Source organism: Ovis canadensis, chromosome 8 (assembly GCF_042477335.2).
Source record: "Ovis canadensis isolate MfBH-ARS-UI-01 breed Bighorn chromosome 8, ARS-UI_OviCan_v2, whole genome shotgun sequence".
In the NCBI taxonomy this organism is placed as follows: domain Eukaryota; kingdom Metazoa; phylum Chordata; class Mammalia; order Artiodactyla; family Bovidae; genus Ovis; species Ovis canadensis.
The window spans coordinates 72,341,245-72,367,012 of NC_091252.1; the positions used below are offsets into that span (position 1 = coordinate 72,341,245).

At 33.8% G+C, this 25,768-nt stretch overlaps 1 protein-coding gene across 14 annotated transcripts in view; it reads right to left on the reverse strand.

Annotated features, from left to right (window-relative positions):
- Positions 1-2,010: 2,010 nt before the first annotated feature.
- Positions 2,011-25,768, reverse strand: part of BCLAF1 (BCL2 associated transcription factor 1) — a 31,297-nt gene continuing 7,539 nt past the window's right edge. Inside the window, exons 2-15 of one of the 14 annotated variants that reach the window (XR_011258638.1) lie at positions 25,330-25,420; positions 23,556-23,669; positions 21,849-22,760; positions 19,998-20,663; positions 19,677-19,846; positions 17,273-17,378; positions 16,155-16,239; positions 13,563-13,738; positions 13,268-13,429; positions 12,256-12,436; positions 11,051-11,197; positions 4,765-4,977; positions 4,520-4,608; positions 2,011-3,414 (exon numbers count right to left, since the gene is read on the reverse strand). Coding sequence is in view for 4 of the 14 variants with exons in the window: in XM_069598471.1 (XP_069454572.1) it covers positions 4,603-4,608; positions 4,765-4,977; positions 11,051-11,197; positions 12,256-12,436; positions 13,563-13,738; positions 16,155-16,239; positions 17,273-17,378; positions 19,677-19,846; positions 19,998-20,663; positions 21,849-22,760; positions 23,556-23,659 (2,766 nt within the window). In the remaining 10 variants the exon portion in view is untranslated. Of the gene's footprint in view, positions 4,609-4,764; positions 4,978-11,050; positions 11,198-12,255; positions 12,437-13,267; positions 13,430-13,562; positions 13,739-16,154; positions 16,240-17,272; positions 17,379-19,676; positions 19,847-19,997; positions 20,664-21,848; positions 22,761-23,555; positions 23,670-25,329; positions 25,421-25,768 lie in introns of all 14 variants that reach the window. The other 13 variants (XR_011258642.1, XR_011258633.1, XR_011258640.1 and 10 more) reach the window with 13 other exon arrangements.

A 25,768-nucleotide genomic window follows, 5' to 3' on the forward strand; every position in this document is an offset into this window, starting at 1 on the left:
ATGGAATTTGCAATTACTATGACAGTACCAAGAAGTTATCATTGTCAAATACAGACTTCATACTGTGAATGTACATCCTTTCTTCACCTAAGTTTATGGTGTACTTACTATCATTTTGCTTGTCCCCAATTTATTTTATGGGGTGGCATTTGTGGGGGTTTTTATATTGGACTACAGTTGATTTATAATGTTGTGTTAGTTTCAGGTATACATAGCCAAGTGGCTCAGTTTTATACGTATCTTTTACAAATCTTTTCCTATTTAAGCTATTACAGAATATTGAGCACAGTTCTTCCCTATGCTATACAGTAGGTTTTTGTTGGTTGCATATTTTAAACATGTATCATCTACTTTTGGGGCTTGTTATTATTCAATCAAGAAGCTGGGCAACCCTAAGAGATTACTAGGAAAAAATCTGATTCCAATTCTCAGAATAGTATTAAAACCACTTAGCATTTTCTACTTTCAAGAATGATCTTATCTTCTGCACTTTAAAAGCACTGCAAATCAGTTCACTGTTGTCAAACACCTAAAACATCCTTGAGAAAAATATCTTACACACAGATCATTATAATTAAGACACATTATTTGGAAATTTTTCTCCTAGTAGTTGCACGAAAGTGCCATCCTAATGCCTGTTCTTTTTAACCACTGGGATCCATTCTTGAAAAAAACTAACATGTGAGGAGGTAACAACAATAAAGAGAACTAGCACACTTAATGTACAACTTTGGATTCATTTGCATAACTGACACTAATCATTACTGAATGATTCTGAAACTTGAGTCCAGTTCATAAATTTACACAATCTCTACTAAAGCTCTCAAGTCAAACAATGGAATACAGTAATTTCTATATATTCCTGGATTTCAAAATAAAATTTTCACTTTAAACTTCATTAACATAGACTTCAAATTTTTAACATCTACCTCAATAAACTGAACAATTAGACCCTTGATACTCATATTTATAAATAACAATTTCAACCATGTTTTGAGAACCCAAGATGTTATGTAACAGATAATATTCTAAAATTTTGTCAAAGTATCTATCACAATCTACTACTTATAGAGACTGAAACCAATCAAATACAATCCGAGGGTAAAGTTAGTTTCTCCATGTTTCTTCCCTATTTAAGCAAGTTACAAATTCAGACAGGTCTCTGTACTACTTGTTCTGAATGTGAAAGGAATATCATTCCACATGGAACAAAGTATATCCCAGAGATTCCAGCTGAAAAGTCAAAGAGAAGAATTTCCTGGCCATCCAGTGGGTAGGGCTCCTCTGCCCCACTGCAGGGAGCACAGGTTCAATCCCTGGTCAGGGAACTAAGATTCCCTCATGCCAGAAAAAAAGCAACTAACTTATGAAAATAAGTCCTTAAAAAATAAGATGGCATACTTTTATGTAGCTAGCTGAAACATGTTAAAATTATCCAGTGTAGTTAATAAACATACAGAGAAAGGAGTAACATTTATATTAATCAAAATGTTACCTTAGCACACAAATTTCTGTGAAAATTCTTGTAAAGTTACAGAATGGTCACTTTATATTTCAAGTAACTTACAAAAGGGTTCAGTGAAGTTAAGAATTACACCAGTTCTAACTCAAGTGAACAAAGACAACAACAACAACAACACTTTTTAGTTAATAACTACTACATTTTTAGAAACCGAAGTAATGCTGCTGTCTCCATCATAATTTATAGCTGACAGTTCCTGTATGAACACATGAACAGGAGGGCTAGACTAGAATTTGGAATTCCTGTGTTAACAAATGGCTTACCATCACCACTGTAACATTTCCCATGTTTCCAGAGGAAAAAAGAAATAAATAAATGTGAATTTGAAGTTTTATAGAATATTTACTGATCTCCCCAAAAGCCCCATCATACTAGTAACTTGACTAACAGATGAGCTGTTAGACATAAATTAGACATAAACCATTGACACTGGCTGTATAGCACAGACACAGACATAGTCTCAAAATCAGGTAAACAAACAACAGCTATTACCACTTATGGCATTTTATTGGCATATGACAATTTACAAGGGTCCCTGTTGCATTATACATCACACTGAGTAAGAATCGTTTAGCCATCTACATTCATTCTTATTGGGTATATGTTTACTCAAATTGTAATTGAATTCCCAACACTTGATTTTAACTGTGACAAAAGGGAAAAACAGTAATTCCCAAAAGTAGGCTGCAATAGGAAAAACAAATTTTGCTTTTTATATTAAAATTTCTAAGATGTTGAAAAGTATACACAGCTAAGGACTGAGTCATGGCCTTCTTAAACAGCTTTCTTAATCCTTTCTAGAAATATCCTTTGGTTATTTTTATTTTCCTTCACTAGGCAAAAGGAAATCTATTAATGCAGGTTATCAAACAGCTACTATTTTCTGGCACTTGTAAACAAATATCCTTACAAGAGCAACCATTCAGCTTTTATAACATGTCATGAAGTATAGAGTTGAATTGTGGTTTAAAGACAGGCTTCTTTATATGTTTGGCTCTAAAACAAAGATAACAGCCGCGATGGCTTTCTATTGAAGTGTTTTCACAATCTCCTTTCCCACTATATTCTAATAGGATACTCTTCCCCTCAATTTTAATACAAGTAACCAAACATGAGTACATGTGGGTTAAAGCAATGCACTTGAACTTGTAACCTGCTGACAGGATTTAAGTAGCTTTACTCCTACTTCCTATTAAATTCTCAGTAAATTCCCCTTTCCACTTCTCTTATGTGGAAAAGCAAAACTGCACATTTATAGTCATGTATAGAGATTCAGTATCTAACCGAATAATAATTGTTAAAATAAAAGCTAAATTTATTTGTATAAAATAAAATGGTCGTGAAAATTTTCCTGTGTTGGAGATCAAATCCATGTTACTTTAGCATGTAATTATGTGCTATGCTGACTAGAATATTAGTTATGTCCTGATTAATGCAACATATATTTGTTTTTACAGTGTTTCCTTTCTGCTCAATTTCAGAAAAACAAAATAAGAGAAATCATGCAATGCTTAAGGATCTTAGGGCCATGAACATCACATTTGTTGAGTTTTATTTTTCTATTTTTCCCCTCATATAGCTGTTAGGTAAATGCTCTGACTGCAATCAAGGTGCCAGAAGCATCCCAAATCATCAGTGAGCATGAACGAGCCATACACTTAAAATGCTTGTTTACACTAACACAATAATCATTATCTTTTAATGCAAACAAATACAACTAATTCAGTTGCTGAATTAACAAAATGAAATTTGACTACTTTTACATTATGCTCACAGAGCAGACTTAGCACTCAAAATTTTACTATTTCCGATTTTCATTCCTTCTAAGAGATATCATCATAAACATAAAGGCAATTCACATTTGAAAGATTATCTTCCTGAAGAACAGAACCCTTGGGAAGAAAAAGAAAAACCCATTTTACAAACTGAAACAGAAATAGTGAAAAAAATAAAAAAGGTAGATCAATGCTGTGACAAACTTCCTGTCAAATCTTTTTATTGGTGACATTTGGAAAACAAGTTTCTTAAAATACTACTAATGAGCAGTATATTCTGTTTGCCTATTATTCATTATAGTTAGACTATGAACTAGTGATTTAGCTGTCTAAAAGCTCAAATAAGTATGTGAGATATGACGTCAGGTACACATCTTTTTAACGTTATCAAGTTATTCTGCAGAATAATCCTCTTCCATACCAATATCAGAATTACAGGCTTTGTTCTGTTTTTCTTTTTTAAGCAAGACGTTCAGTAGGAATGGGGGTTTTGTTTGTATTATTACAAACCAGATTCCTCTCTCAAAGAACTGATATCTAAGACCATGACTCAAACGTTCAAATAAAACAGAGAACACTGAATTTTGAATGCAAATAGTAAAGGCTCCTAAAAATGTTTTTTTATAGCCCACTGCTTGCTTTCAGTTTAAGAAAAAAATTTTTTCATACTTTTCAATTTAACTTTTAACAGCTAGTACTTTTGAACTATTGGCAAAGCTTTTTTCCATCTTAAACATTTGATGAGATGTTAAATTAGTTTAGTTTACCAAAATAACAACTTTTTCCATGGTACTCTTCAAAAATTAGTCACCCTACAATGTAGTGTGTTTGAATTAAGGAGAATGTTAAACAGATGTATACAGTTAAAATAATTAGTGTGGTCTCTATAGACAATTCCTCTTCAGGGATTTGTATGTAGAGCTAACGTTTACTTCAGAATAAACATTAACACAAACAGGGAGGGAAGAGAATCAGAACTTTCACAGAGCTGTACTTGACCATATCTTATAGACAAAGCAGAATTACAATGCATGTAACAAAAACAGTAAAAGTATATATTTTTTTAAAAGTTGATAGTTACAAATATGGTACGTAACAATTTTCTACTTTATTTCAGTACAATTTTCAACATACAGTCTACTATTTTTCAAGATATTTGAAGATTCAAAACAAAATTTCTCTAGACTACTTGCAAACAGTAAAATTTAAGTAAAATGCTTACATTCTTATTTGAAAACAAAAATCATGTAAAAAAAAATGGTGGGTGCAAGTTCTGTTCTCTGTTGCAATCTTACTTCAGATTTCCTATTCCTAAAATAAAAGAGAAAGGAAATAAAGATTAGAAAAGATATGAAGAGTGGAAATAATTCAAAATAATCACTGTATCTAAAAATCAAATAACTAACTGGCCCAAGAAACTCACACAAAAGAACACATCAGAACCACTAACAAGTTGAAAATGTCTACCTTTTCTTCTTTGCGTCTGTCCTTCTTTTCTTCATTATTTTCCATGGTCTCTTCTTCATCTTCAACAATCCCGTCCCCTTGGTATTTGTCATGAGTCCACTTTGGACTGCTACCTGACTTTTTGAAGTTAAAGCGCCCTCTGCCACGTTGAAAAGTACCACGACCTCTTCCTCTTTTGGCCCAATAATCCACACCATCATCTCTGTCATCATGCTATAGAAAGGTTAAACAAAGAAAGAAATGTCTTTCTTGTAAGGAATATGATTACATCCCCAATCCTGTTATTGTATAAATGTTCTGAAAATTGGGTATATGAGGTGGGTACTGTTCTAAAATACACAAAATCAATAAAACTGAACTTTTCATCAAAACATGTTGCATCATAAAAGTAAATAATTACATGCTTAGTAACCCAAGCATTTGAAAGCTGCCCAGTTTTCTGAAGAATCTCAACTGCTAAATTATTGCCAATTATCAAAATTTTTTATTGTTCTGCTTTTCATTACTTCAATCTACTATGCATAAATGAGATAATGTAACTGATATTTTCCCCCCAAAATTACCTGTCACAAATACATAACAAAGTATAAAAATGTCATTACAACATTATCAATAACATTTACTAAATAAAATAGGTGGTAAGAAGTATCTCTTACATATAGCTACAGACTTTTAAAAATCCTATTGAGATAAATCTAAATTAATGTGTATTACATATTAATCTTCTTGGCAAGGGCACAAGCCAAATCAGGATGGCATGATCCCTAGGGTAATACCTCAACTTATTTCTTGTTCAATAACCTAAAATTCTGCAGCTACTACATCTCAACTTTAATTTCTTATTAACTGCATCCAAATAGATTGTTCCCCAAATTACAAATTATTCCATTAACCAAAACAATCTGAAAAAGTGAAAAGTACTTGACTTTGTGTGTGAGTAGATAAGTATTACATCCCAAAGAACAAAACAAAAAATGAAAAGTTCTCCTTAACTGCTGCCCATCTCAAACAAACTTTTTAAGTTTGTACCTACAAAAAATGGGAATGATGTCCCTTCATGAGACAACAGGTATAATACAAACATAGCTGCATAACTTATGGAGTACTGATACTGACCAACTGTCCCAAAGTCACTAAACTTTTAAAAAAGAATACATAACTAAGCACCTTTTCAAAACAAAGAATGTGCCTTTGTGCATATTCACATAATATAGCTCACCCTCCTACCTGACTTAAAAAGCTCACACATGTAATTAGACAGTGTGAAAGAGCCCTCACCAATTTATTTTCTAATTATCTAGCTTTATCAAACCAGTGAGATGACCAAAGAATGAACTTAGGAGCTATCAAAAATGTACCATTTCAGTACATCAAAGTTTAACTGTAAATCCAAAATAAACTATTTTAAAATAGTCTGCCACTCAAAATAATACATACATAGAATGATGTAATTTCAAGCTCCTTTTTGTTATCATCATAACTCTGTAAGAGTTTATGCTTTCTCTTTGTGGTGTTTACACAGTATTCCATGAATTTGTAGGAAGAAGCAAATGGGTTTTCAAGCCAGAGGTATGGATTTAAATCTTAACAGAAACTGAGTGAACTTTACTTCCTCATTAAAAAAACCAAAGATAGTCTTAAAGGAACACAAATGATTTGTAAAAAGTGCCCAGCCCAGTGCTTGACAGGCAGGCACTCAATCAAAGGTGGTGATAATAATGCTTACATGGTACTTATTTCTAAGGATGAGGCATTGGTCTCAGCATTTTCTATATACTTACTCATCTAATCCTCACAACAACTGTAAAATACTGTTACTAACTCCACTTTAGGAATAAAGAAATTGGGGGACAGAGAAACTGAGTAACTTGCCCAAAGCCACAGAGCCAGTCTTTTCCAATGCCCTTTATGCTCATCATCCTCAGAATAAGCTTCCCAGGAATCATGGTAACAATAAATGACTACTAAATTGAGGTAGCCAAGAGCTAAAACAGGAAAAGCAGTAACAAAGCTAGACACTAGAGTTAGACTAGCCATTACTTTTAAATATACAATCATCTTACACAATAATCTGAAACTAAACAACAGCTACATCATCACCCTGTGTTTCTCAAAGGATATCCCAGCAGCTACCGAAGTGACATTTTAATGTTAAGCGTACTAGTTCTTTTTCTTTTTTGGACAAGTGGCATGCAGAATACTGGTTCCCCGATCAGGGATGGAACCCATGCCCTCTACAGTGGAGGTGCGGAGTCTTAACAATGGACCACCACGAAGGCCCTAAAGCATACTGAGTCTTAATCCTCAAATTCTTACAAGATTTCAGTCTTACTGTATATTAATTAACATTAACTACTTTACAGAAGATAAAGGGGATATGAGATATTTATAATATATAATCAAAAATATGTTAATGGAGGCCTTCCTTGGTGGCTCAATGGTAAAGAATCCACCTGCCAATGCAGGAGACACACGTTTGATCCCTGATCCAGGATGATCCCAAGTGTCATGGCCAACTAAGCCCGTGCATCACAACTAGTAAGGCTGTACAGCAGAGCCCAGAAACCACATCTACTGAACTCACAGGCTCTAGAAACCATGATCTCCAACAAGAGAAGCCACTGAAATGGAAAGTCTGAACATCACAACTAGAGAAAAAGCATGAGCAGCAGTGAAGACACAGAACAGTCAAAAATAAGTACAATTATTAAAGGAAAATTCCAGTTAAAAAAAAAATATGTTAACAAACGAGGCCATAGAACCAAAATCTTCTGAATCGTCTTCTCTTCTCTACAGAATGATCAAGTTTCAAAAGAGTTAATTTACTAAAGCTCCAATCCAAATCCCTGTTCCCATAAGGAATTTTCTCTTCCTCAGATGACATTAACATGGGGAACTTACCCATTTCAGTACTTTCCCATCTGGTCCAACTCTTTACAAATACTCTCAATCCCTCCAGAGAATCTCAGGTTCTAAAGACTATCTTTCCTGAAATATTTATTATTGAAAACATTATCTTATCTTTGTATAACTCAAAGTTTAGACAAGGGAAATTTCAGATAAGAATGCAGTAACTGTTACCAAGTACTGGAGGAAAAATGATACATGCTGTTAAGAACCTTTGAACCCTAAAGCATGGGTTCAAATCCTAGCCCCACTCCTTCTGGCTGAGTACCTTTGGTCAAGCTGCTCAATCTCTGTACCTCTGTGTTTTTCATCTATATAAACTGAATAATGGTCCTACCTCAAAATGACTTTACAAGCATGAAAACAAACTGAGCGACTTTCACTTTCAGTTCAAAACACTAAGAATGGTGCCGAGCAAAATGCTCAGTAAATGTTATCCATTATTATTACTAAGTATTAAATGTTTCATTACTATGGACAGAATGTCCATGCTTATTAATTATTCTGAAAAAAACCTAGAGGAATCTATAGCTTTCAACTTCACTCATTTTGAATTTTTTAAAAATTTTGTATTTCTAGTCTCATCACTGAAAAATATCTTTAGACTATCCATAAATACACATGTAGAAACCAAAGCTGGCATTCCAATGGCTCATTAACAACCAAAACAATTAACTTGGGGAACTGATTTATATATAAGAAGAAATGTGACATTAGTTTCACTTCTAGTGAGCACTAGCCTGTGACAAATGCACATGATGTCTCATACAGAAACGAGGACTTTAAAATATAGTCCAGAACAGCAACATGTGGAACCCTAAGTAACATTCCTCTTGATTAGTGTAACTAAAGCCTGCTGCTGCTCCTGCTAAGTCGCTTCAGTCACGTCCGACTCTGTGCGACCCCGTAGATGGCAGCCCACCAGGCTCCCCTGTCCCTGGGGTTCTCCAGGCAAGAACACTGGAGTGGGCTGCCATTGCCTTCTCCAATACACGAAAGTGAAAAGTGAACGTGAAGTCGCTCAGTCGTGTCCAACTCCTAGCGACCCCATGGACTGCAGCCCACCAGGCTTCTCCATCCATGGGATTTTCCAGGCAAGAGTACTGGAGTGGGGTGCCATCACCTTCTCCGAACTAAAGCCTAATTATATGCTAATCAAAAATAATTATGTCCCAATTTAAGACAAAAACTATAATACTAGAAAGAATGTCATAGAAAAGTGAAAGTGTTAGTCACTCAGTTGTGTCTTTGCAATCCCATGGACTGTATCCCACCAGGCTTCTTCGTCCATGGGACTCTTCAGGCAAGAATACTGAGTGGGTAGTCATTCCCTTCTCCAGGGAATCTTTCCAACCCAGGGATCAAACCTAGGTCTCCTGCACTGCAGGCAGATTCTTTATCCTCTGAGCCACCAAATTAAATATTTGTAAAATGTTTCAAGTGTTAAACAATTATTTAACTTGTTTACCTCTCATTTCCTTAAGTTTTTGTGCTTTTATACTTGTTTTACCGTCTGGCATTTTTATAAGCACTTGCTCCTCATTCACACCTTTGAAAAGTTGGCCTTTTAATCTCTTCTCTTCTGACTGGGTGATATTACTGTGGTTCTGTGACCGTATAATAGAACCTAGATTTTTTTTCTCTCTAGATCTGTGTTAGCACCTACCTACTGCACATTTCCACTTATTATATCTTGGGCACTTCCATACCAGAACTTAACCTTCACGTCAAATGAGCTGCTTTCCTCTGTATTCCCTGTGCCTGCAATATCCTTTCTTCTCGCTTCCAACACCAAACTAGAGGGTCCCTAAATAAGCCTTCATAAATGTGGCTTTAACATTTTTCAAAACTAGTCCCTTAGACACTCAATTACGTCTCAGGTCTGTTTGTCACAGCCATGTTTTCCCAAACTCTGCTTAACATCCAAATTTACTCAAGTATTATTGTCTTCCACAATTTGGCCCCTGCTTCTTCTTAATTTTCCCAAACTTATACCAATCATCTAGCCACTTGAGTACTGGAACTCTCTAGATTAGGATGTTTCACTCCTGCTTTTTTACAGCACACCTGCTCATCTTTTAAGCTTAAGATTCAATCCAAACTGGTCTACAAAGTCTCTCTTAATCAGTATCTCCTTCGCAATAATCCACTCTTCCTCAGGAGGACATCCACAGTATGTATTTAGAATGTTCTCTATTACCAGTCTCTTAAACCAAAAATTGAAATCCTACGTATCTTTCCATCCATAGCATAAACAGCAGTGTATTAATTTATAAATTCCTATATTAAAAAGGAAATACATCTTTTAAACTTTCTGTAACTGAATAAAACACCTTTCACTTTCCAGAGATTGTCAAGTCAAGCATAAATTTTTCCTCAAAGGAGCACAGATTGTGGAAACATTATGCATAATGCACTCTGTAAAAATTTAACTTTTCCAGACTCTTGGTCATTAAAGTACTCCAAAAAAGAGATAAATGGAAATTTTTGAAACAACTACAATGCCCATTCTTCAACCAAAATATATATCTAGTTCAGAATACAGCTATATAGTCCACCTTGGCAGAAGGCTGGGACATTCAGCTTTATTCAAATATACTCATAAAAAGTCAAATGAAAGACACATTTCTAAAAACTCAGCACTATTTTCCTCCTTGGTTCAACAAAACAACTAGTCTTCAGAAATAATCTCTAAAACATGACTTCCCTGAAAAGCTATGACAAAAATGAATACTCTGTTAATAGTTTTGGTATTTCCTTAAGTTTCTATAATGGAAGATAAACCCTCTTCTCCCGTGCCAAAATGTAAAAAATTTCCATCATTACTTAGAGAATCTTTCAGGACCCACCTCCTCTAGCTTCATCCTTACAAACTAATTCAGAGAGAAGAGCATCACAAGGAAGTGTCAAATTAATGTGTATCAAGCAATTTTTCCTCTTCCTTTTACTCCAATAAAAGTTAACAACCTCCTGAAAACCTTAATTACATGCACTGTGAAAGAATTCTTCTCCTTGTCTTTCAATTAAACAAACAGCTGTGGTGATGAAAGGGAAATCTTAATGATTTACCTTCTTAACTTTACCGTCTTATAGACAGATATGAAACAGTTTAATGTTCTTCTCTGAACGTGACTATCAAATCAGGGAAATTTTTACTTTACACTGACCAGTCCATAGATAATATCAATAAGGTGTAAAAAGGACTAAAGGGACCCACATGTTCAAAACTTCAAATCATCTGGGTAATGATTTATTTTAAAAGTTTCCTATATTATAGTAAAAACTTCTCATAGTAGTGGATGCCTGTACTCAAATGTATTCACCCAGTATGCTTTGAAAATTAATGCAAACCAAATAAACAGAGATTTCTAACACCCACCAAGAAGTACTTCTTGCTCTTTGGGGTATATTCTGGATCCCATTCCTCTTCCTTCGGTCTCTTTTGAAAAGTAGTATTTGAGTTGTTTGGACCAGTATTTGTCCCAGCAAAAACTCCTCTGGCTCTTCCTCTGCCTCTAATTCGAAACTGATTAACAAAGTTGTTTAGTAATGAAATCAAAAGGTATTAAGTTACATGCAAACTCTAATTTTACTGCAGTAACAAAAAACATTCCCTAATTTCTTCCCTAAATCTCAACTTCACAGCCACTGAGGATGGAAAGGGTGGCCATTTTATACTAGTAAGGACAGAAAAAATTCTGCCTATTGAAAGCTGAATAGGTTAAGAAGAAATGCACAGTCAACCTAAGTTGTCAGAACACTGCACTTTCTTTCATGGCCTGAACTAAAATTTTTAAATAGTTTAAATTTTAAGAAGTTGTTTCTTTTCCCTTTTACTAGCCAAAAGAGTTGTCTAATTTCTTTGAATTACACAGGAGTCCTAAGTGTTAACTACACCTTTCACCATATGGGCAAAGCTCTTCTCTTTCCCAAATGATCTAATCAATAAACCCTACTAACAACTAACTGGATACTAGCTTAAGTTAGAAATCTGAACCTAGACATTAAGGAGTCAAGAAGATATGAAATCATTAAATTTACAATTGTAAGAATTTATGGAAACATGGGAATAATAATATATATACTAGGTAGGATAAAAAGTCTTGTAATTTCTATGACTGACACACATATAAAAAAGAATTTGAATAGGCAAAAATGAAAATAGTTGTTAATACAAACATGGATCTGTTTCAAAACATGTTCTTATTAATAAAAAAGTGACTAAAGAAATGGATCTAAATTATTAACTTTCCTTGACTCTTGGGTCTCTAAGCACTATGTACAGTTATTGAATCCACAGTTAGTACGTTACACAGATGCTTCTAAATCTCAAAATGGAATATTTTCAAAATCAGGCAAAAACATGGATTTTTTACTTTCTATACAAAGGAGGTTATCATCCCACCTCCAGCTCCTCCTCACTCTCCCAAATGGCATTTCTTAATAAAGATATATCAAATACCATTTTAAAGACTTCAGGAGTAATGACTCATACAACAATGACTAAATCATCATATATCTTACTTTCCTTATGTACAGTGCGCTAAAGTTCTATCAAAGACAGAAAATAATTTTATTACTTACAAAGGTTCCTCGTGGTCGGCTAACTCCTGCAAAGCCTGAGTATTCTTTCAGCTCATGGTGAGTTTTAAATTCTTCTTCTCTTTCCTTCTTACTCTCCTTTTCTTCTCGAGAACTAGGAGAAGAAGGTGATGCTGAAGAGGATGAAGATCGAGAATGATCTTGCTCTCTACTTTTATGTTTACTGAAAAATAAAAGAAACAAGAAAAATGTGCTATTTAAAAAAAAGACTATGAAAGACCCTGCTGTATCTTACAATAAGAGGGATATTTTTCAAGTCAAAGAAACTATCCCCTATTAAAATTAGCATGAAACTAAAATGATTGGGTGTTCAACTTTGACATAGTCTGTTTCCATTCTCCTCCAATATTTGTTTTATATCACTACTGGAAAACATGCTATGACCTGCCAGTTAGAAACTAGCAGTCTGGAAACTTCAAGAATATAAAGTTCAGTTCAACATTTTTAACATTCTTTTTTTTTTTTTAAGGAAAGGAAGGGAAGAGTAGGAAAAAGAATGAATGTCCTTAAGGCCATGTTTCAAAATGACTGCAGTTTGTACAACCCTAGGTGAAAACAGTTGATACAGATTGGGCCATAACTCCGTTATTGAAATAAAAGGCATAAGACATTATAAATACCAGGAAATTAAAATTAATTATAAATTTAAAAACACAAGTAAAATTACCACCATTCACCTAATGAACAGCAAGAAAAACGATTATCTATGATACTTAGTATTCCTAATATTTACTTGACTCTATCATGATCAATACATGATTCTACTGCAATACCCGAAAAGGTCATACCTGCGATAACTCTTACCACTTCTAACAGTATCCATGGAAACATTACTTTGAAAGCCTAATACACATTGCTATTTCAAAAAAACTAGTCCTTCCTCCCCCCCAACTCTCCCATGTTAAACCACTAGACATCAGTTTAAAATTCTTGTACTCTGGGTGTTATGAGTTGAAAAAGTGCGGAATCAAGCATAACGAACCAAAGTTCTTACACAAACTGTTTCTAGAAATGCACTGCATTGAAGTCCAACCTCCTGATGTAGCCTGGATAATAGGACACATTAATTTGTCATTTTTTTTTCAGTGTTAGCTTGCTATTCCAAAGTTTTTGTCCTCATCCACCATAAGCCGTGTAAAAGACAAATACATTTTTGCTGTAAAACAAATAATTTTAATTGTTTAAATTTAAACATTCGATTACACAGTCAAAATTGAAAGCAATTAAGCTGACAATTATTAAAGGCTAATTAGAAGCTAAAACCTAACTCCGACAGTTTCAACAATTACCTGTCATCTTTGTAAGATTTGTATTCCTTGTAATCTTTTGGAGTTTTTTCCTGCTTTCTTGATCCACTGGATTCCCTGGAGCCCTTGGAATCCCCCCGTTCTTTACTTCTTTCTTTTCTCCGACGGTCTATGTCATGCCGAAGATCAGCAGAATCACATCTTAATTTTTTATCTCCCTAGAAAAGACAGATGTAAAATGCAGATTTCAGGGAAACTATAGGGAAAAAAAAGAAATATATATATAAAATACCAATTTTTTTTTGGCCAGTTTCTAAGCTGGCATTTTTAGTAGCAGAAAAGAATGAATATAACATACTACTTCCATACTTAAGTTTTTGTTTAAAAACATACTTGCTGTTTTCACTAAACACTTGTGAACACAAGTACAACAGGACTGGAGAAGTAATTAAAAGCTAATTGTCTTCAAAATGTCATAGGTTTCTGTTCAAAGCAATCCATAATAAACTTTCATATAGTAAAATGATATAATTATTTTTCCACTCGGTACATCCTCATTAATTATCCCTCATCTTTCGAAACAGCTTTTTATATACTTTAACAATGATAGAGATTATACTCAGTTGTGGGTATAGCCATCTGACAGTAAAGTTAAGGGATCCTAAAGTAAATGGTTCTCATTATTTAAGCCTCATTATCATCAAGTTCTTCCCAAATTAGTTGACCAACCCGATAAAAATCACTTTACAAGTTAAATATTCTGTATTTTCCATAACATGCAAAGATAATATGATTAATGAAACCAACTGAGGTTGAACAAGGGTAGAAACAAAGCCAGAAAGAGTCATTCCCAATCCTGTACTCAGTATCTGGGCCATATACTGCCCTTTCTCAATTCAGGTATTGCAACGGACATTAGTTTAACTGGGTCACAATTCACCTCCTTCTTGTTCCATTGCTTTTTCAAATACTATATAATTTAGGAAGATGGAAAGAGGCATCTAGGAATGAAGAAAAATTATACATCAGTAAGATGCTAAGCAATGTGGACATCCTTGCTAGTATTCAACAATAAGAAGTACTTACTCTGGGAAGTCTAGCTACAATGTTCATAAACATTCCTAAAACTGGAAGTATATGTCCAAATGGTATCAGCTACTCACCTATTTGCTCCCATAGTTATGAGAAAATCTAATCAAGAGCAAAAACTTTCCTATTCACCTAGTAATATGCTATTGGCAAGCCCTTGGGTAACAGTATAGGTGGAAGTACTTTGTAAACACCAAACTATCTATGTAAACTACACACTACTACATGTATGTTAATTGTTCATTCAGATAGGAAGATAAAGGATAAAAAGCAATGTCTTTTCCTCTTATCCTTCCATTAGTTATCACTATTTTCTCTCCTCTAGATCAAAACCTGGTCTGAATAATGAAGAGAGAAGAAAGACACTCACTCTGTCAGAGTACAAGAATAGACTAAATTGTGGGCAAAACAAAATTAATCAACAGTGAACCCAAGATATTGAAAATAAAAGCCAAAATTAGCATTCACTTCTCAGAATCTGCTTTACCAAAACCAATTTCCCCCACGCAAAGACACCACTTTCTAAGCTCTAAATTTCTTATTTAATAAATTAATAGCATGCCTAATTAAAAAGCTTATAAATGAAAGCCTTAGTAACAACTTCTAGTAATAAAGTGCCAATTTATCGTAACAGCCCAGTTATTCAACTCTGCAAAACAGATGTATTCTCATTTTTCTTATCAGGAAACCGACATCCAAAAAGCTAATCACATTCCTATTATCAAGACAGTACTCAGTAATGGCCACGACTGGAACCAAGTAATACCGTTACAAGTCCCTAACCTTCTCATTACAACAGACAGTTGCTCCCTTTTAACCTTGCTCCACATTTCAACTAGAATATTATGGCCTGTCACATAGACTAATCTACCTAGGAAATATCAAATTATCAATTAAACAGAGTCCCCTTAATGACTGAATTCCATTCTTAAAAGTCCCCCGACCCCAATGCCAGTCATTCAGACTCCTTTCTGAAGTTTAAAGGCATTCTTCCCCAAAATCTACAATATTCCAATAGTAACACAGTTTTTATTCCAAGTGTTCATTTGTAAACCAGTTCTTAGAATGCTCATTTCTTAGTCCAGATCAAAAATACCCAGTAGCATGGCAATTACTTCCTGTTCTCTCTTTGAAGAACCTAAAGATATTAATTTAGGCACCCATAAATCAAGGAATATTTATTCTGGATTACCCATTTCACCTCTAACAAAAATCTTTATATAATGTGTATCTTTCCTATTATAATTTTTCTGTCTACTCACTGATTCTTTGCCTTTTTCTTAGAAATACTTTTTTCCTTTCATTAGCATTTAAATTAATTATTCTTGGTTTAACATATAGTAAAAGGTGAGCTTAATTTTTTTTATAGGAAGAAACACCACATACACACTACTACAGATATAGATATATACATAAATATATATATTTACAAGTTATAATCAATGATGTCTATAAACATTTTGCCTAGACAAACTGCTTATTAGAACAATATCATTAACTAACCAGAAGTTAACATGGAAAAGAAAAAGTGCATTCAAAACATACCTTTTGATTTTCTTCTTTAAAAACTCTCTCTTCCCCTGCTAAACGGGTATGCTTCCTCAGGGCACTTGGAGAGATGTCAATTCTCCTTAATGTAAAATAAAGTCTATTTGTAGTCACATTAATTTTATGATTCCACAAATTCCTAAAATCTGTCCATTTTTGGAAAGGGAATACCAGACAGTTGTTTCTCTCCCAGTTGACTAAATTTAGTATAGCAAGATTATTAATCTAATTCCTAATGATAATTAAGAAATAAAAACTGTACTTATTAAAAATAAATTTAAATGCCTCCAATTATTTATGTACAAATGAAGCCTGATCGTTTTAAGATATCAAGCTTACTTTAATAATCAAAAAAGAAAAAACTTTTTTGATTAAAATTATCTTTTAAGTATCAGCATATATCAGTATCAACGAATACACAAATAGGATTATTTGTTCTTAAGTTATCTCCCATATTTTTACATATTCAGTATCTTTAGTTTTATTCTGTGCCTCTCCTTGCGTTCTTAAGCTACTGTCAGTTGAATCTTCTCAGTGCCTCTTTCAGCAGTGACCACCAAAACCATACCCACTATGTACTAAGCACTGAATTAAGATACTTAACAATTAATACTGTCACCATCATCCTGCAAAACAGGATATTTTATTTGTTATTCTTATTTGTAGATAGAAAAAAAAACATTCAGAGATTAAATAACTTTTTTATCACAATGCAATTAAGTGAGAGCAAGGAACTGAAAATAACTATCTAACTTCAAATTCACGATCTTTCCACAAGGAACAATTCTATCTCACCAAGCATTTTTATTTTACAAACTTACTTGAAGTGAATAAAATTCAAGGGTTACTTACTCTAGGCATCCAACCCCCTCCCAGAAGAAAAATTGCTAACTATTTAATTCCATACTGGGAAGTGATAAGAGTGAGTATTTTAAGTTCTAACAACGAGTTTTAGCCAAATAAACTGAAAACTAAAAAGAAATGGTAAATTACAAATTTTCATTTGAGTCATGATACCCATATAGTTTCATGTATCTTATTTATAGCTTCAACATGAACTTATTTAACAGTGTCTTCCTATCAAAACAACATTTTTACATGCCCAGTATACATACCTGTGAATCTCAGGGCTCTTTTGCCTGGCACTATGTTCTTCAGTGGCTTTCTGATACGAAGTGAACCTCTCGTTTAGGGTCATTGAAGATGATTTGAAGTATTGCTCTGTTGATTTAGGAGAAACACTGCCCAATTAGTTACTTTTACCTTAAGAGGAATTTTCAATTGTGACAGAAGGGCATGTAGCAGGTGAATAGAAAATAAAAATACTCAAGAAACCTAGTAGAAGAGAATCAAGTGTTACAAAGAACTCCTACCCTGTCCCACGTAACTTCTTGTACCTTAACAGGTAACTGATGCAAAGTTCCTCACAGGTCTCTGTCAACATTACATATAATCCAAGAACAATAAATATACTAAATCAAGAGTCTCTCTCTAATTCCATTTCAATAACGCACTACACTTCCTCAAATTAAACAAAAAGCAACAATAATACGTCAATGTCCTTAAGCCTTGCCAATATGAACCAATGAAGTTAACTTCAAGTAATCATTTGCAGAAAACAAAAATACTAAAATAACTTGCAAAGCTTGTTTTAATAAACTAATAAAATTATTTTGGCAAGAACTATGTTGTTTACAAAAACCGGCTTTAAGAAAAAACTGAATACTGGCACTTCAATTGGAAAAATATTTTTTATATCAATTAACACTAATTACTCCAAAAATCTGGCATCTTGGCAAACCTGACAGTACATTTGATATTACTGTCTTGTCTTTTAACAATTTAAAAATTAGTAATATCAACACCAATTCTTTTTTAAACCATTTCAAGATATGCTGTTGATGTAATATAGAAAGACGTATAAAGTCATGAAATGTTACATTACGAAGCAAGCTATCTGCTTAACAGGTCAACATACATCTGTGTCAACTTACCGCCCAATATCCAGCACATGTCTCATAACCAATCATTAAAACTTGAAATGGCCACTACCAGGGTAGTGCCTCAATCATAATTCCATGAAACCCAGGAATTTGAGCTAGCAACTCAGTTTTTATGCCATTTTTGCCAGGAAGACAGAAGATTCAACTTTGCCTGTATCTTTCAACAGCTATTTTACTTTGAAACATGGATTTGCCATTTCAAAACATATTCCAGGACCTAGTTACAATGAAAAAGAAAACATCACTGGGCATTTTCAGCTCTATACAAAGTAAGAGCTGTTCAGATCGGTTGCACAATACCAATAATGAAACATAACTACAGTTCTTTTCTTCAAAAAAAAAGGAAAAAGGAAAAATTTATCAAAACCTGATCTCAAAATTCAGCAATAAATTGTAAAATGTAGAGACAGGTAAAAAAAAAAAAAGAAAAAAGAAAAAATGTTAATGTTTCATATTCTATGCACCACAGTAATATGGTCATAAATTGGTTCATAAACCTAGTCATAGCCAAATAGCAAAACTCTTTTGTTACTACGTTTAAATAATTACAGTAAAAAAGAAATTCATTAACTCTTCACTATTTTGAAATATCAAGTGCATTAAGAATTCCTGAGTGATAAGTTTCACCTATGAGTTGTTCTCAGGTCCAAAGACAAACTTTTCAAAAACGGCTTTTCAGAGCAACAGCCACGGAGATTCCTGGGTAAGAAACCTACTTCAAGGTAAACTCCCTTTCAAACACAAAAAGTCGCAAGCTAAAATCTTTGAAAATTATTAGTAACTCTGGAACTAAAATTAGACACCGGTGAAAAGAGAACATCACTACTTCAGTTGAAAAGAGCATCCTTCATCATCCCCAGGACCTCAAGAAATATCATCATTTTTATCCTTAGTCATTCACTACTCATAGTATCACTACTTACCTAACATACTTTTAAATTTCTTGAACTTTTTCCCCTTTTAAAAATCCTAATAAAGTTTTCTGATTTATCATATAAAAAAGTAAAATACTATAACAAATTAAGTAATACAAAATTAACAGAGAAATAGTGTTTTCCCCTCCCCACTGGTTTCAAGTTTCTTTAAAGGTTAAAAAGAAATTCTTCATAATAGTAACAACATTGCACCACTCTGTTAGAAATCTATACCAAGAGTATATTAATACAAGTCTTACGAATGCAATCAAAGATAATCTGCAAGCACTCTGAACTTCAAAGACAGTATTATGGCACATTTCAAAGACTTTTAGCACTGTATAAATCTGTATCATTTTTTATCATGATACAGATTTTCAGGGTATGTTTTAATTTTACTTACATTTCACTTATTAAATATTAAAAATCACTTTATTAAATAGGTGTGTTAATGTTAACAAGACTGGTATCTCATTTATGAAGTGCTATTTATGCAAAATTTTAATAGTCTACATAGAGCCCTAGGGTACATCATTATTATGCATAGCTGTTAATTTTTTTTTTACTTGCAAGAAAAATATAATTCACAATACTAAACATACCTTTAACATGATGAACCAAGGACACAATGTGTTGAATAAATGACTCAGATGTGCTTTTGCTGGCCTGTGGCAACTTAATGTGGTCAAAGATGGATCGGAATTCTTGCTCCTTCTTGACAGAATGGACAAGTGTACTAGCAAGCAGTCTGTCTTTAGTCAAGGAAGCAGGTCTGGAGCATATCGGTAACAGACAGACACATACAAACAAAATATACCATTGGTTTGAATATGAAAATGGAAGTATGGTCAGAAAATAAGATAATTAACTGGATTATTAACTAACCACCCACAGATTATTTATTGGGGAGCAATGTGGATTACCTGTTAGAATCATCAAGAGGAACAGGTGCCATTTTGAGTTTGACTTCAGGACGATGAGAATCACTGGCTATCATTTTGATCCTAAGTGGGCTCTCTTCTCTGAAGGTAGACTTTTCTCGAGCATCCAGATTCTTGTGTAGAGGGGGACTGTAATCAAAGAGGTCTTTGAGCTTTTCAGACTTTACCTGCTCAGGTGACTGAGTTTCTTTCTTTACTGTTATTCTCTCAGAATTTTTGTCGTCTTCCTTGTGCTTATCTTTTGCAGTGCTAGGCCTTTCCACTACATATCCAGTCTCTTTAAGTTTGTAATTTTTTTCTTCTCTAAATCCATCACTTTCTCTATTGCCTTTCAATGAAACTTTGGACTTGTACTTGGGTCCTTCCTCCTCAGTATTCCGATGAGACGTAGTAGCAAAATTTTTACCCTGATCTGCAAGAACTGACTTCCTGAACTGTCTATAATCCTCTGTCTCCTCTGTGTCATCCCCTTCTGAATCATTAAACTTTTGTTTTCCAGATTCTTTATCACTGAAGTAATCTAGAACTTCCTGATCTTCCCATTCTCCCTCTGCCCTCCCTTTCTCTGATCCTTTCTCCTTTGGAGCCTCTTTATCCCTGGTATTACCCCTATCAAGCAGGAATACTCTAGACTCTTCATCTGTGAACCTGTGAATAAGCAAAGAAGAGGATGGTAACTCTGGATTGCATTCATTCTGGACCACTTACATACTTAACTGTGCTTCCCAATATCACAGGGCCAGTAAGGGAAAAACTCCTACTGAAAATTGCTTTTTTCAGATTCCACTTATAGAAAGCCTTAAAAGCATCCATAAAGCTTATGTGCTGAGGTTTTAAATAAATGCACACATTAAGACTTCTGAAGTTAAAAAAAAGTAAAGCCATTCTCAAAAACTTGTTCTATTTCCTCACAGTTCACAATTCTGCACTAACAAATCCAAATTTTCACATAGCTTAAGTTTTATTTTTGAGACTAAGAACCACTAAAAACTTATCTGTAATACACTTATCTATTTGATACTTAAAATATACTTATCTATTTAATATATTTATCTATTTGAATTCTACTTATGATTATACTCAAAATTTCACTCTTTAACATATCTACTAATATAAATAAGAGTTCAAAAAAGTGGACTTCAGTGTAGTTAACATTAGATGTTACTATTCTATCTAAATCACAAAATAATTCATGTATATACTTTTCAGTAGAAAATGATTTCTGGCAATATTAAGTAGAAACTACGTATCAATTCAATAAAAAATTAATTTTAGGTTGGGAAGCACTAAAAAAATAAATAGCAAGCTCACTGTATTTCCTTACTTAAAACCAACCATATTACCTTAGCAATCCATTTTCATTAAGGAACCTTTAGCAATGCTTAAAATTAGCATTTAGACCAAGCATCTCTCTGAAATGTTACTAGAGTCAATAAGAAATACCATTTATTATCTTTTCTACAGTCAGGAGGATTTACTAAAAATTGGCAGCTGGACTATTTATATACAAGAATATATAACTGCATTATTTTATGTAGGTCACATTATAATGATGAAGAAGACAAAATAACCTTTCAATGCTTTAACACTTTCAACTTCTCATTTACATTCTTAATTCTGGACTTTAAAAAATGGATGAAATGAAAAAGAAGAGTATGAATTATCTTCATAAACACTAAAACACTTTACAATCAACTTCAAATTATTTTATAAAAAGAAAGAAGTCACAATTAAAAATACTTAAATACACATCACAATGCCATTTCCAAACATAAATCCAAACAGAATTCAGAGAAATATTACTATTATGATCTAAATTCTCTTAACTCTTACCTTTTTAAGAATTTTCCTGTCTTTGCAGTTTCCTGATCTCCACCATCAGGATAAAATGAGGAACGTCCCCTAGCCTCATCTCTTGGAGCATTCTGTGGTGTGATTGTCTTTGCAGGGCTTCTTCGTGAAGGGATGTGATGAATTGGACTATTCTGAGAAGGGCTGTATCTACTTGATCCATTTCCAACAGAACCAGACCCAGATCTTTCAGGACTATGCTGAATGGAATGTGAATGCTGAGAGGGTGTGTTTTTTGCAGAGTGTACTGTACTGAGCATGGGGGCATCAGAGCAAGATGAACTCTGACTAGGTGGTGTAGCAATTGGTGAAGGACTATGGGGCGATCTGGGGCTATTATCATAAGCTGAAAGGCCAGGCCAAATATCACCAGATGTGGCCGATGATTTATTAAACTCATCAATAGATTCAGACGGGTCGTGTTCAAATGTATCTTTCGGTTCCTCCTGTGATTTATTTTTCAAAGGACTCTCTTCTTGAGGTTCCCCTTCAGCTTTTTTGGTTTGTTTTTCCTGAGACCCTCGTCTTTTAGAGACAGGAGACTTGCTATAAGGGGACGAAGAACGAGAAGATGATGATCTTGGAGACCTAGAGGATCTATATGATCGGCGAGATCTGCTTCGGGATCTTTGAGAAGAAACAGATCTTCTTTTTGGACTCCTGGAACGTGAACGACCTCGTCGAGGACTCCTAGAGTGTCTTCTATTCCAAACAGGTCTATATCCACCTCGATGGTATCTACCTCCTCCTCCTTGATAATACCCTCTACCCCTTCCTCTGTACCCATAAGGTCGTCTCATTCCTCTATTATTTCTGTAATCTCGACGATAATCTCTAGAATAAATTCGATCTCTACTACGAGATCTTGAATACGTCCTGGAACGAGACCTAGAACTAAAAATGAAATAAATATCAATGAAAGAAAAATAAACTATTCCATTGTACCATTCTGATCAAATATGCAAATAAGTTGTCAAAGCTAAAAATGTATTAAAAAAAAAAACAAACCCTCACTTATATATAAAAGTAAAAGGTTACTATTTTCAATGACGAGCATCTCAATTCTAAGGTATATATCAAGAAAAACTGACATCCAAAAATAGGACACACTAACACATTACATTCATGCAGGCACTTAAAGTGGTAATGTTAAAAGAATATGTAATGCCACGGAAGAATGTTCATTAGTGAAATACCACTGGCTAAATGTATATGTAATAAAAAGTTAGGCCAAGAAAAATACTAAAGAAAAACCAGAAACTAACATTAATTCATAACAAGACCATGGTCATTTATTTTTAACTTGCAGTTTCTATTTTCCATGCTAAGTATGTATTACCATTTAAAGAAAAACCACCAGAGTCAATCATTTTTATATAAAAGAATAAACCTATTGAGACCTCAGAATCAGAAACAAGAAACTATGAAATAGTATGCAAAGATTGTTTACTGCCAAGTAATTCTTACATTATCCAATTCATCTCTTAACGTTACAACAGTTCCCCTTTATCTGCAGGAAATTCATTCAAAGTTTCCCCAGTGGACTAATTCTAAACAACAGATCCACTCACTGGGTTCTTGGAGACTAAAACATGTTAATGAATTTAGCACTTTGCCTGTGTAAGCAATCCGTAACTGTTAGCTGGTATGATGATTATAATTTAGAAAGGTAAAAGCACAGTAATTCACCTGTATCTCTTCTTCCTTGAGTGTGATCTTGATCTTGATCGAGAACTAGACTGTGATCTAGACTTTGATCTTGAAGAATGTGATCTAGAATTGGAGCGACCCATTTCTTTTCTCCTAGGCAAATGAGAGGGCAAAAAAAGGTTAAAAATCACAATGCAAGAGAAGTCGTTTCTATTATTTATCTTCAGATATAAATTAAATTTATAAAACATTAAGTTTCTCAAAGGATATTACCCATCATTATTCAAGTGAGTACTAAGTCATAAATTATCCCTAACTAAAACTTTATTTGCACCTGCATGGCAGGTATGGTAAAGACACAATAGAAGATTTCTATGGACTTTTCCACTTATGTGCCTCAATCCAAAAAAAGGCAGCAGCTGCAGAAGTCAGAAAGAGCAACATCAGACTGCAGCAGTACGTTAGATGTTATTCCATGCCCAATACAAATGCCTACCTCTCCTGTAAAAAAGATAAATAATATCAGAGTATTACAGATAACAAACCTGAAAAGAAAATACAAATGACATAATATTAAAAAACAGAGTAAACCTACCCAGCTGTCATCATAAGTGCTTTATGGCTTTGAAATGGGACTAAATCGACCACTCCATGTATGCAATACTGCTTGGAATGGTGACGGCTAAGTCTCCTAGGAGAATAAAGGTCACTAAGTCTCTGAACAGCTGGAGCCCACAGCTCTTTTAACAGTCATGACTGTAGAAATAAAAAAGGACTTATGTGACAATGCCTAGTTCACCCTGTAGCTTTCTGGTGAAAAGATGAAAAAGGATAAAAGAAACTAAAAAGATTGCTGCAAGAAGAGATTGGGACTGAAAGAAAAAGAGAACTTGTACACCAATATTCTAACTTTTCTAAATACTAGCTAGTATCTAATGCAATAATCAGACCTCACGGAAATCAGTAACAGGACTAACTGATTTATAAGATCTACTCTTTACAAAATTAAGCCTACACGTCTCCCAAATTTATTCCTGCTACAACTATTTTCAAATTTTCACTAACTTACACAAAATAAGTATTTTTTCCCAAAAAATCAACTCAGTAAACTTTCCTAATAGCCTGCAATTGCCATGTATTTAAATCCTTTTGATCTGATTAGACTTTGCTCAATATTCTGAAACAGTTTTTGAAAAGTACTGAGATGAACTAGAGGAGGCAATGATGTCTGCATACTTCCTCACCAAAAAAGCCACATAAATGATAAATTCAAAGGGTTTCAAATATTTATAACAAAATAAAACACAACTGTCTTCAAAGAGACAAACACCAGCTTCACCTTTTCTCACTCTTAATTCCAAGTGAGTTAAGATATAAAGACAGCACCTTCCTCAGAGATGCAGTGATTAAATGAGTTGATACATATAATATTATTAAAACAATTTTTAGCACATAATAAGCAATCAAACCTAACTTTAACACCCATGTAACGGGGGAAAAGTTAAGTTATGGAATTCCCTTGTATGCATAAAAGATAAGTTAAATAAGCAGAGCTATTTTATCCTGATTATTTTTGAACAACTGTGTGTTCTCAGTCTTTAAGTAGATGTGTTTATAGAAGTAAAAGCAGATACACAACCTAGAAATAGAAGAGAATCTTTCCCCTAAAACTTTAAAAATCTGGCTTACTTCATACAAGTCACCATAACAAGTTTCAGACCATATCACTTTCAATCGGTCTAAATCATTAAGTTCAGAAGTCACATTTTCTTTAAAAAGTCCAAACTGCAGACTAGAAAAACTAATCATCTACCTTGGGTTTTATGCAGGATCAAGCAGTCAACTGAAGTCTTTGAGAAACTGTAAGATTCTTCCTGGAGAGAATGTTCTGAGAAATTAAATTCCTAGCAAAGATAAAAAAAAATTTTGAATTATGATTAAAAAAACCCACTATTTACAACATATTACCACTCAGCACTGCAATAAACTCTTAATAAAGGCACTAAATATTTCAGGAACAGGATAGTGAATCAGGAAATAAGTTTTTAATCATAAAAGCTTAAAGAAATTCAACTTCTGTTTTAATCAGAATGCAGCAGTGCATTATGAAACTGCAGAACCTTTCATTCAAACACTTGAGTTCTAATTTTAGCAATCTGGGATTCAGAAAACAGAAGCTATACTGTCATCCTATCAGAAAATTCCAAAGTGGTTAGTTTACCATAAGTGGCCATCTTGGTATATCAAAACAT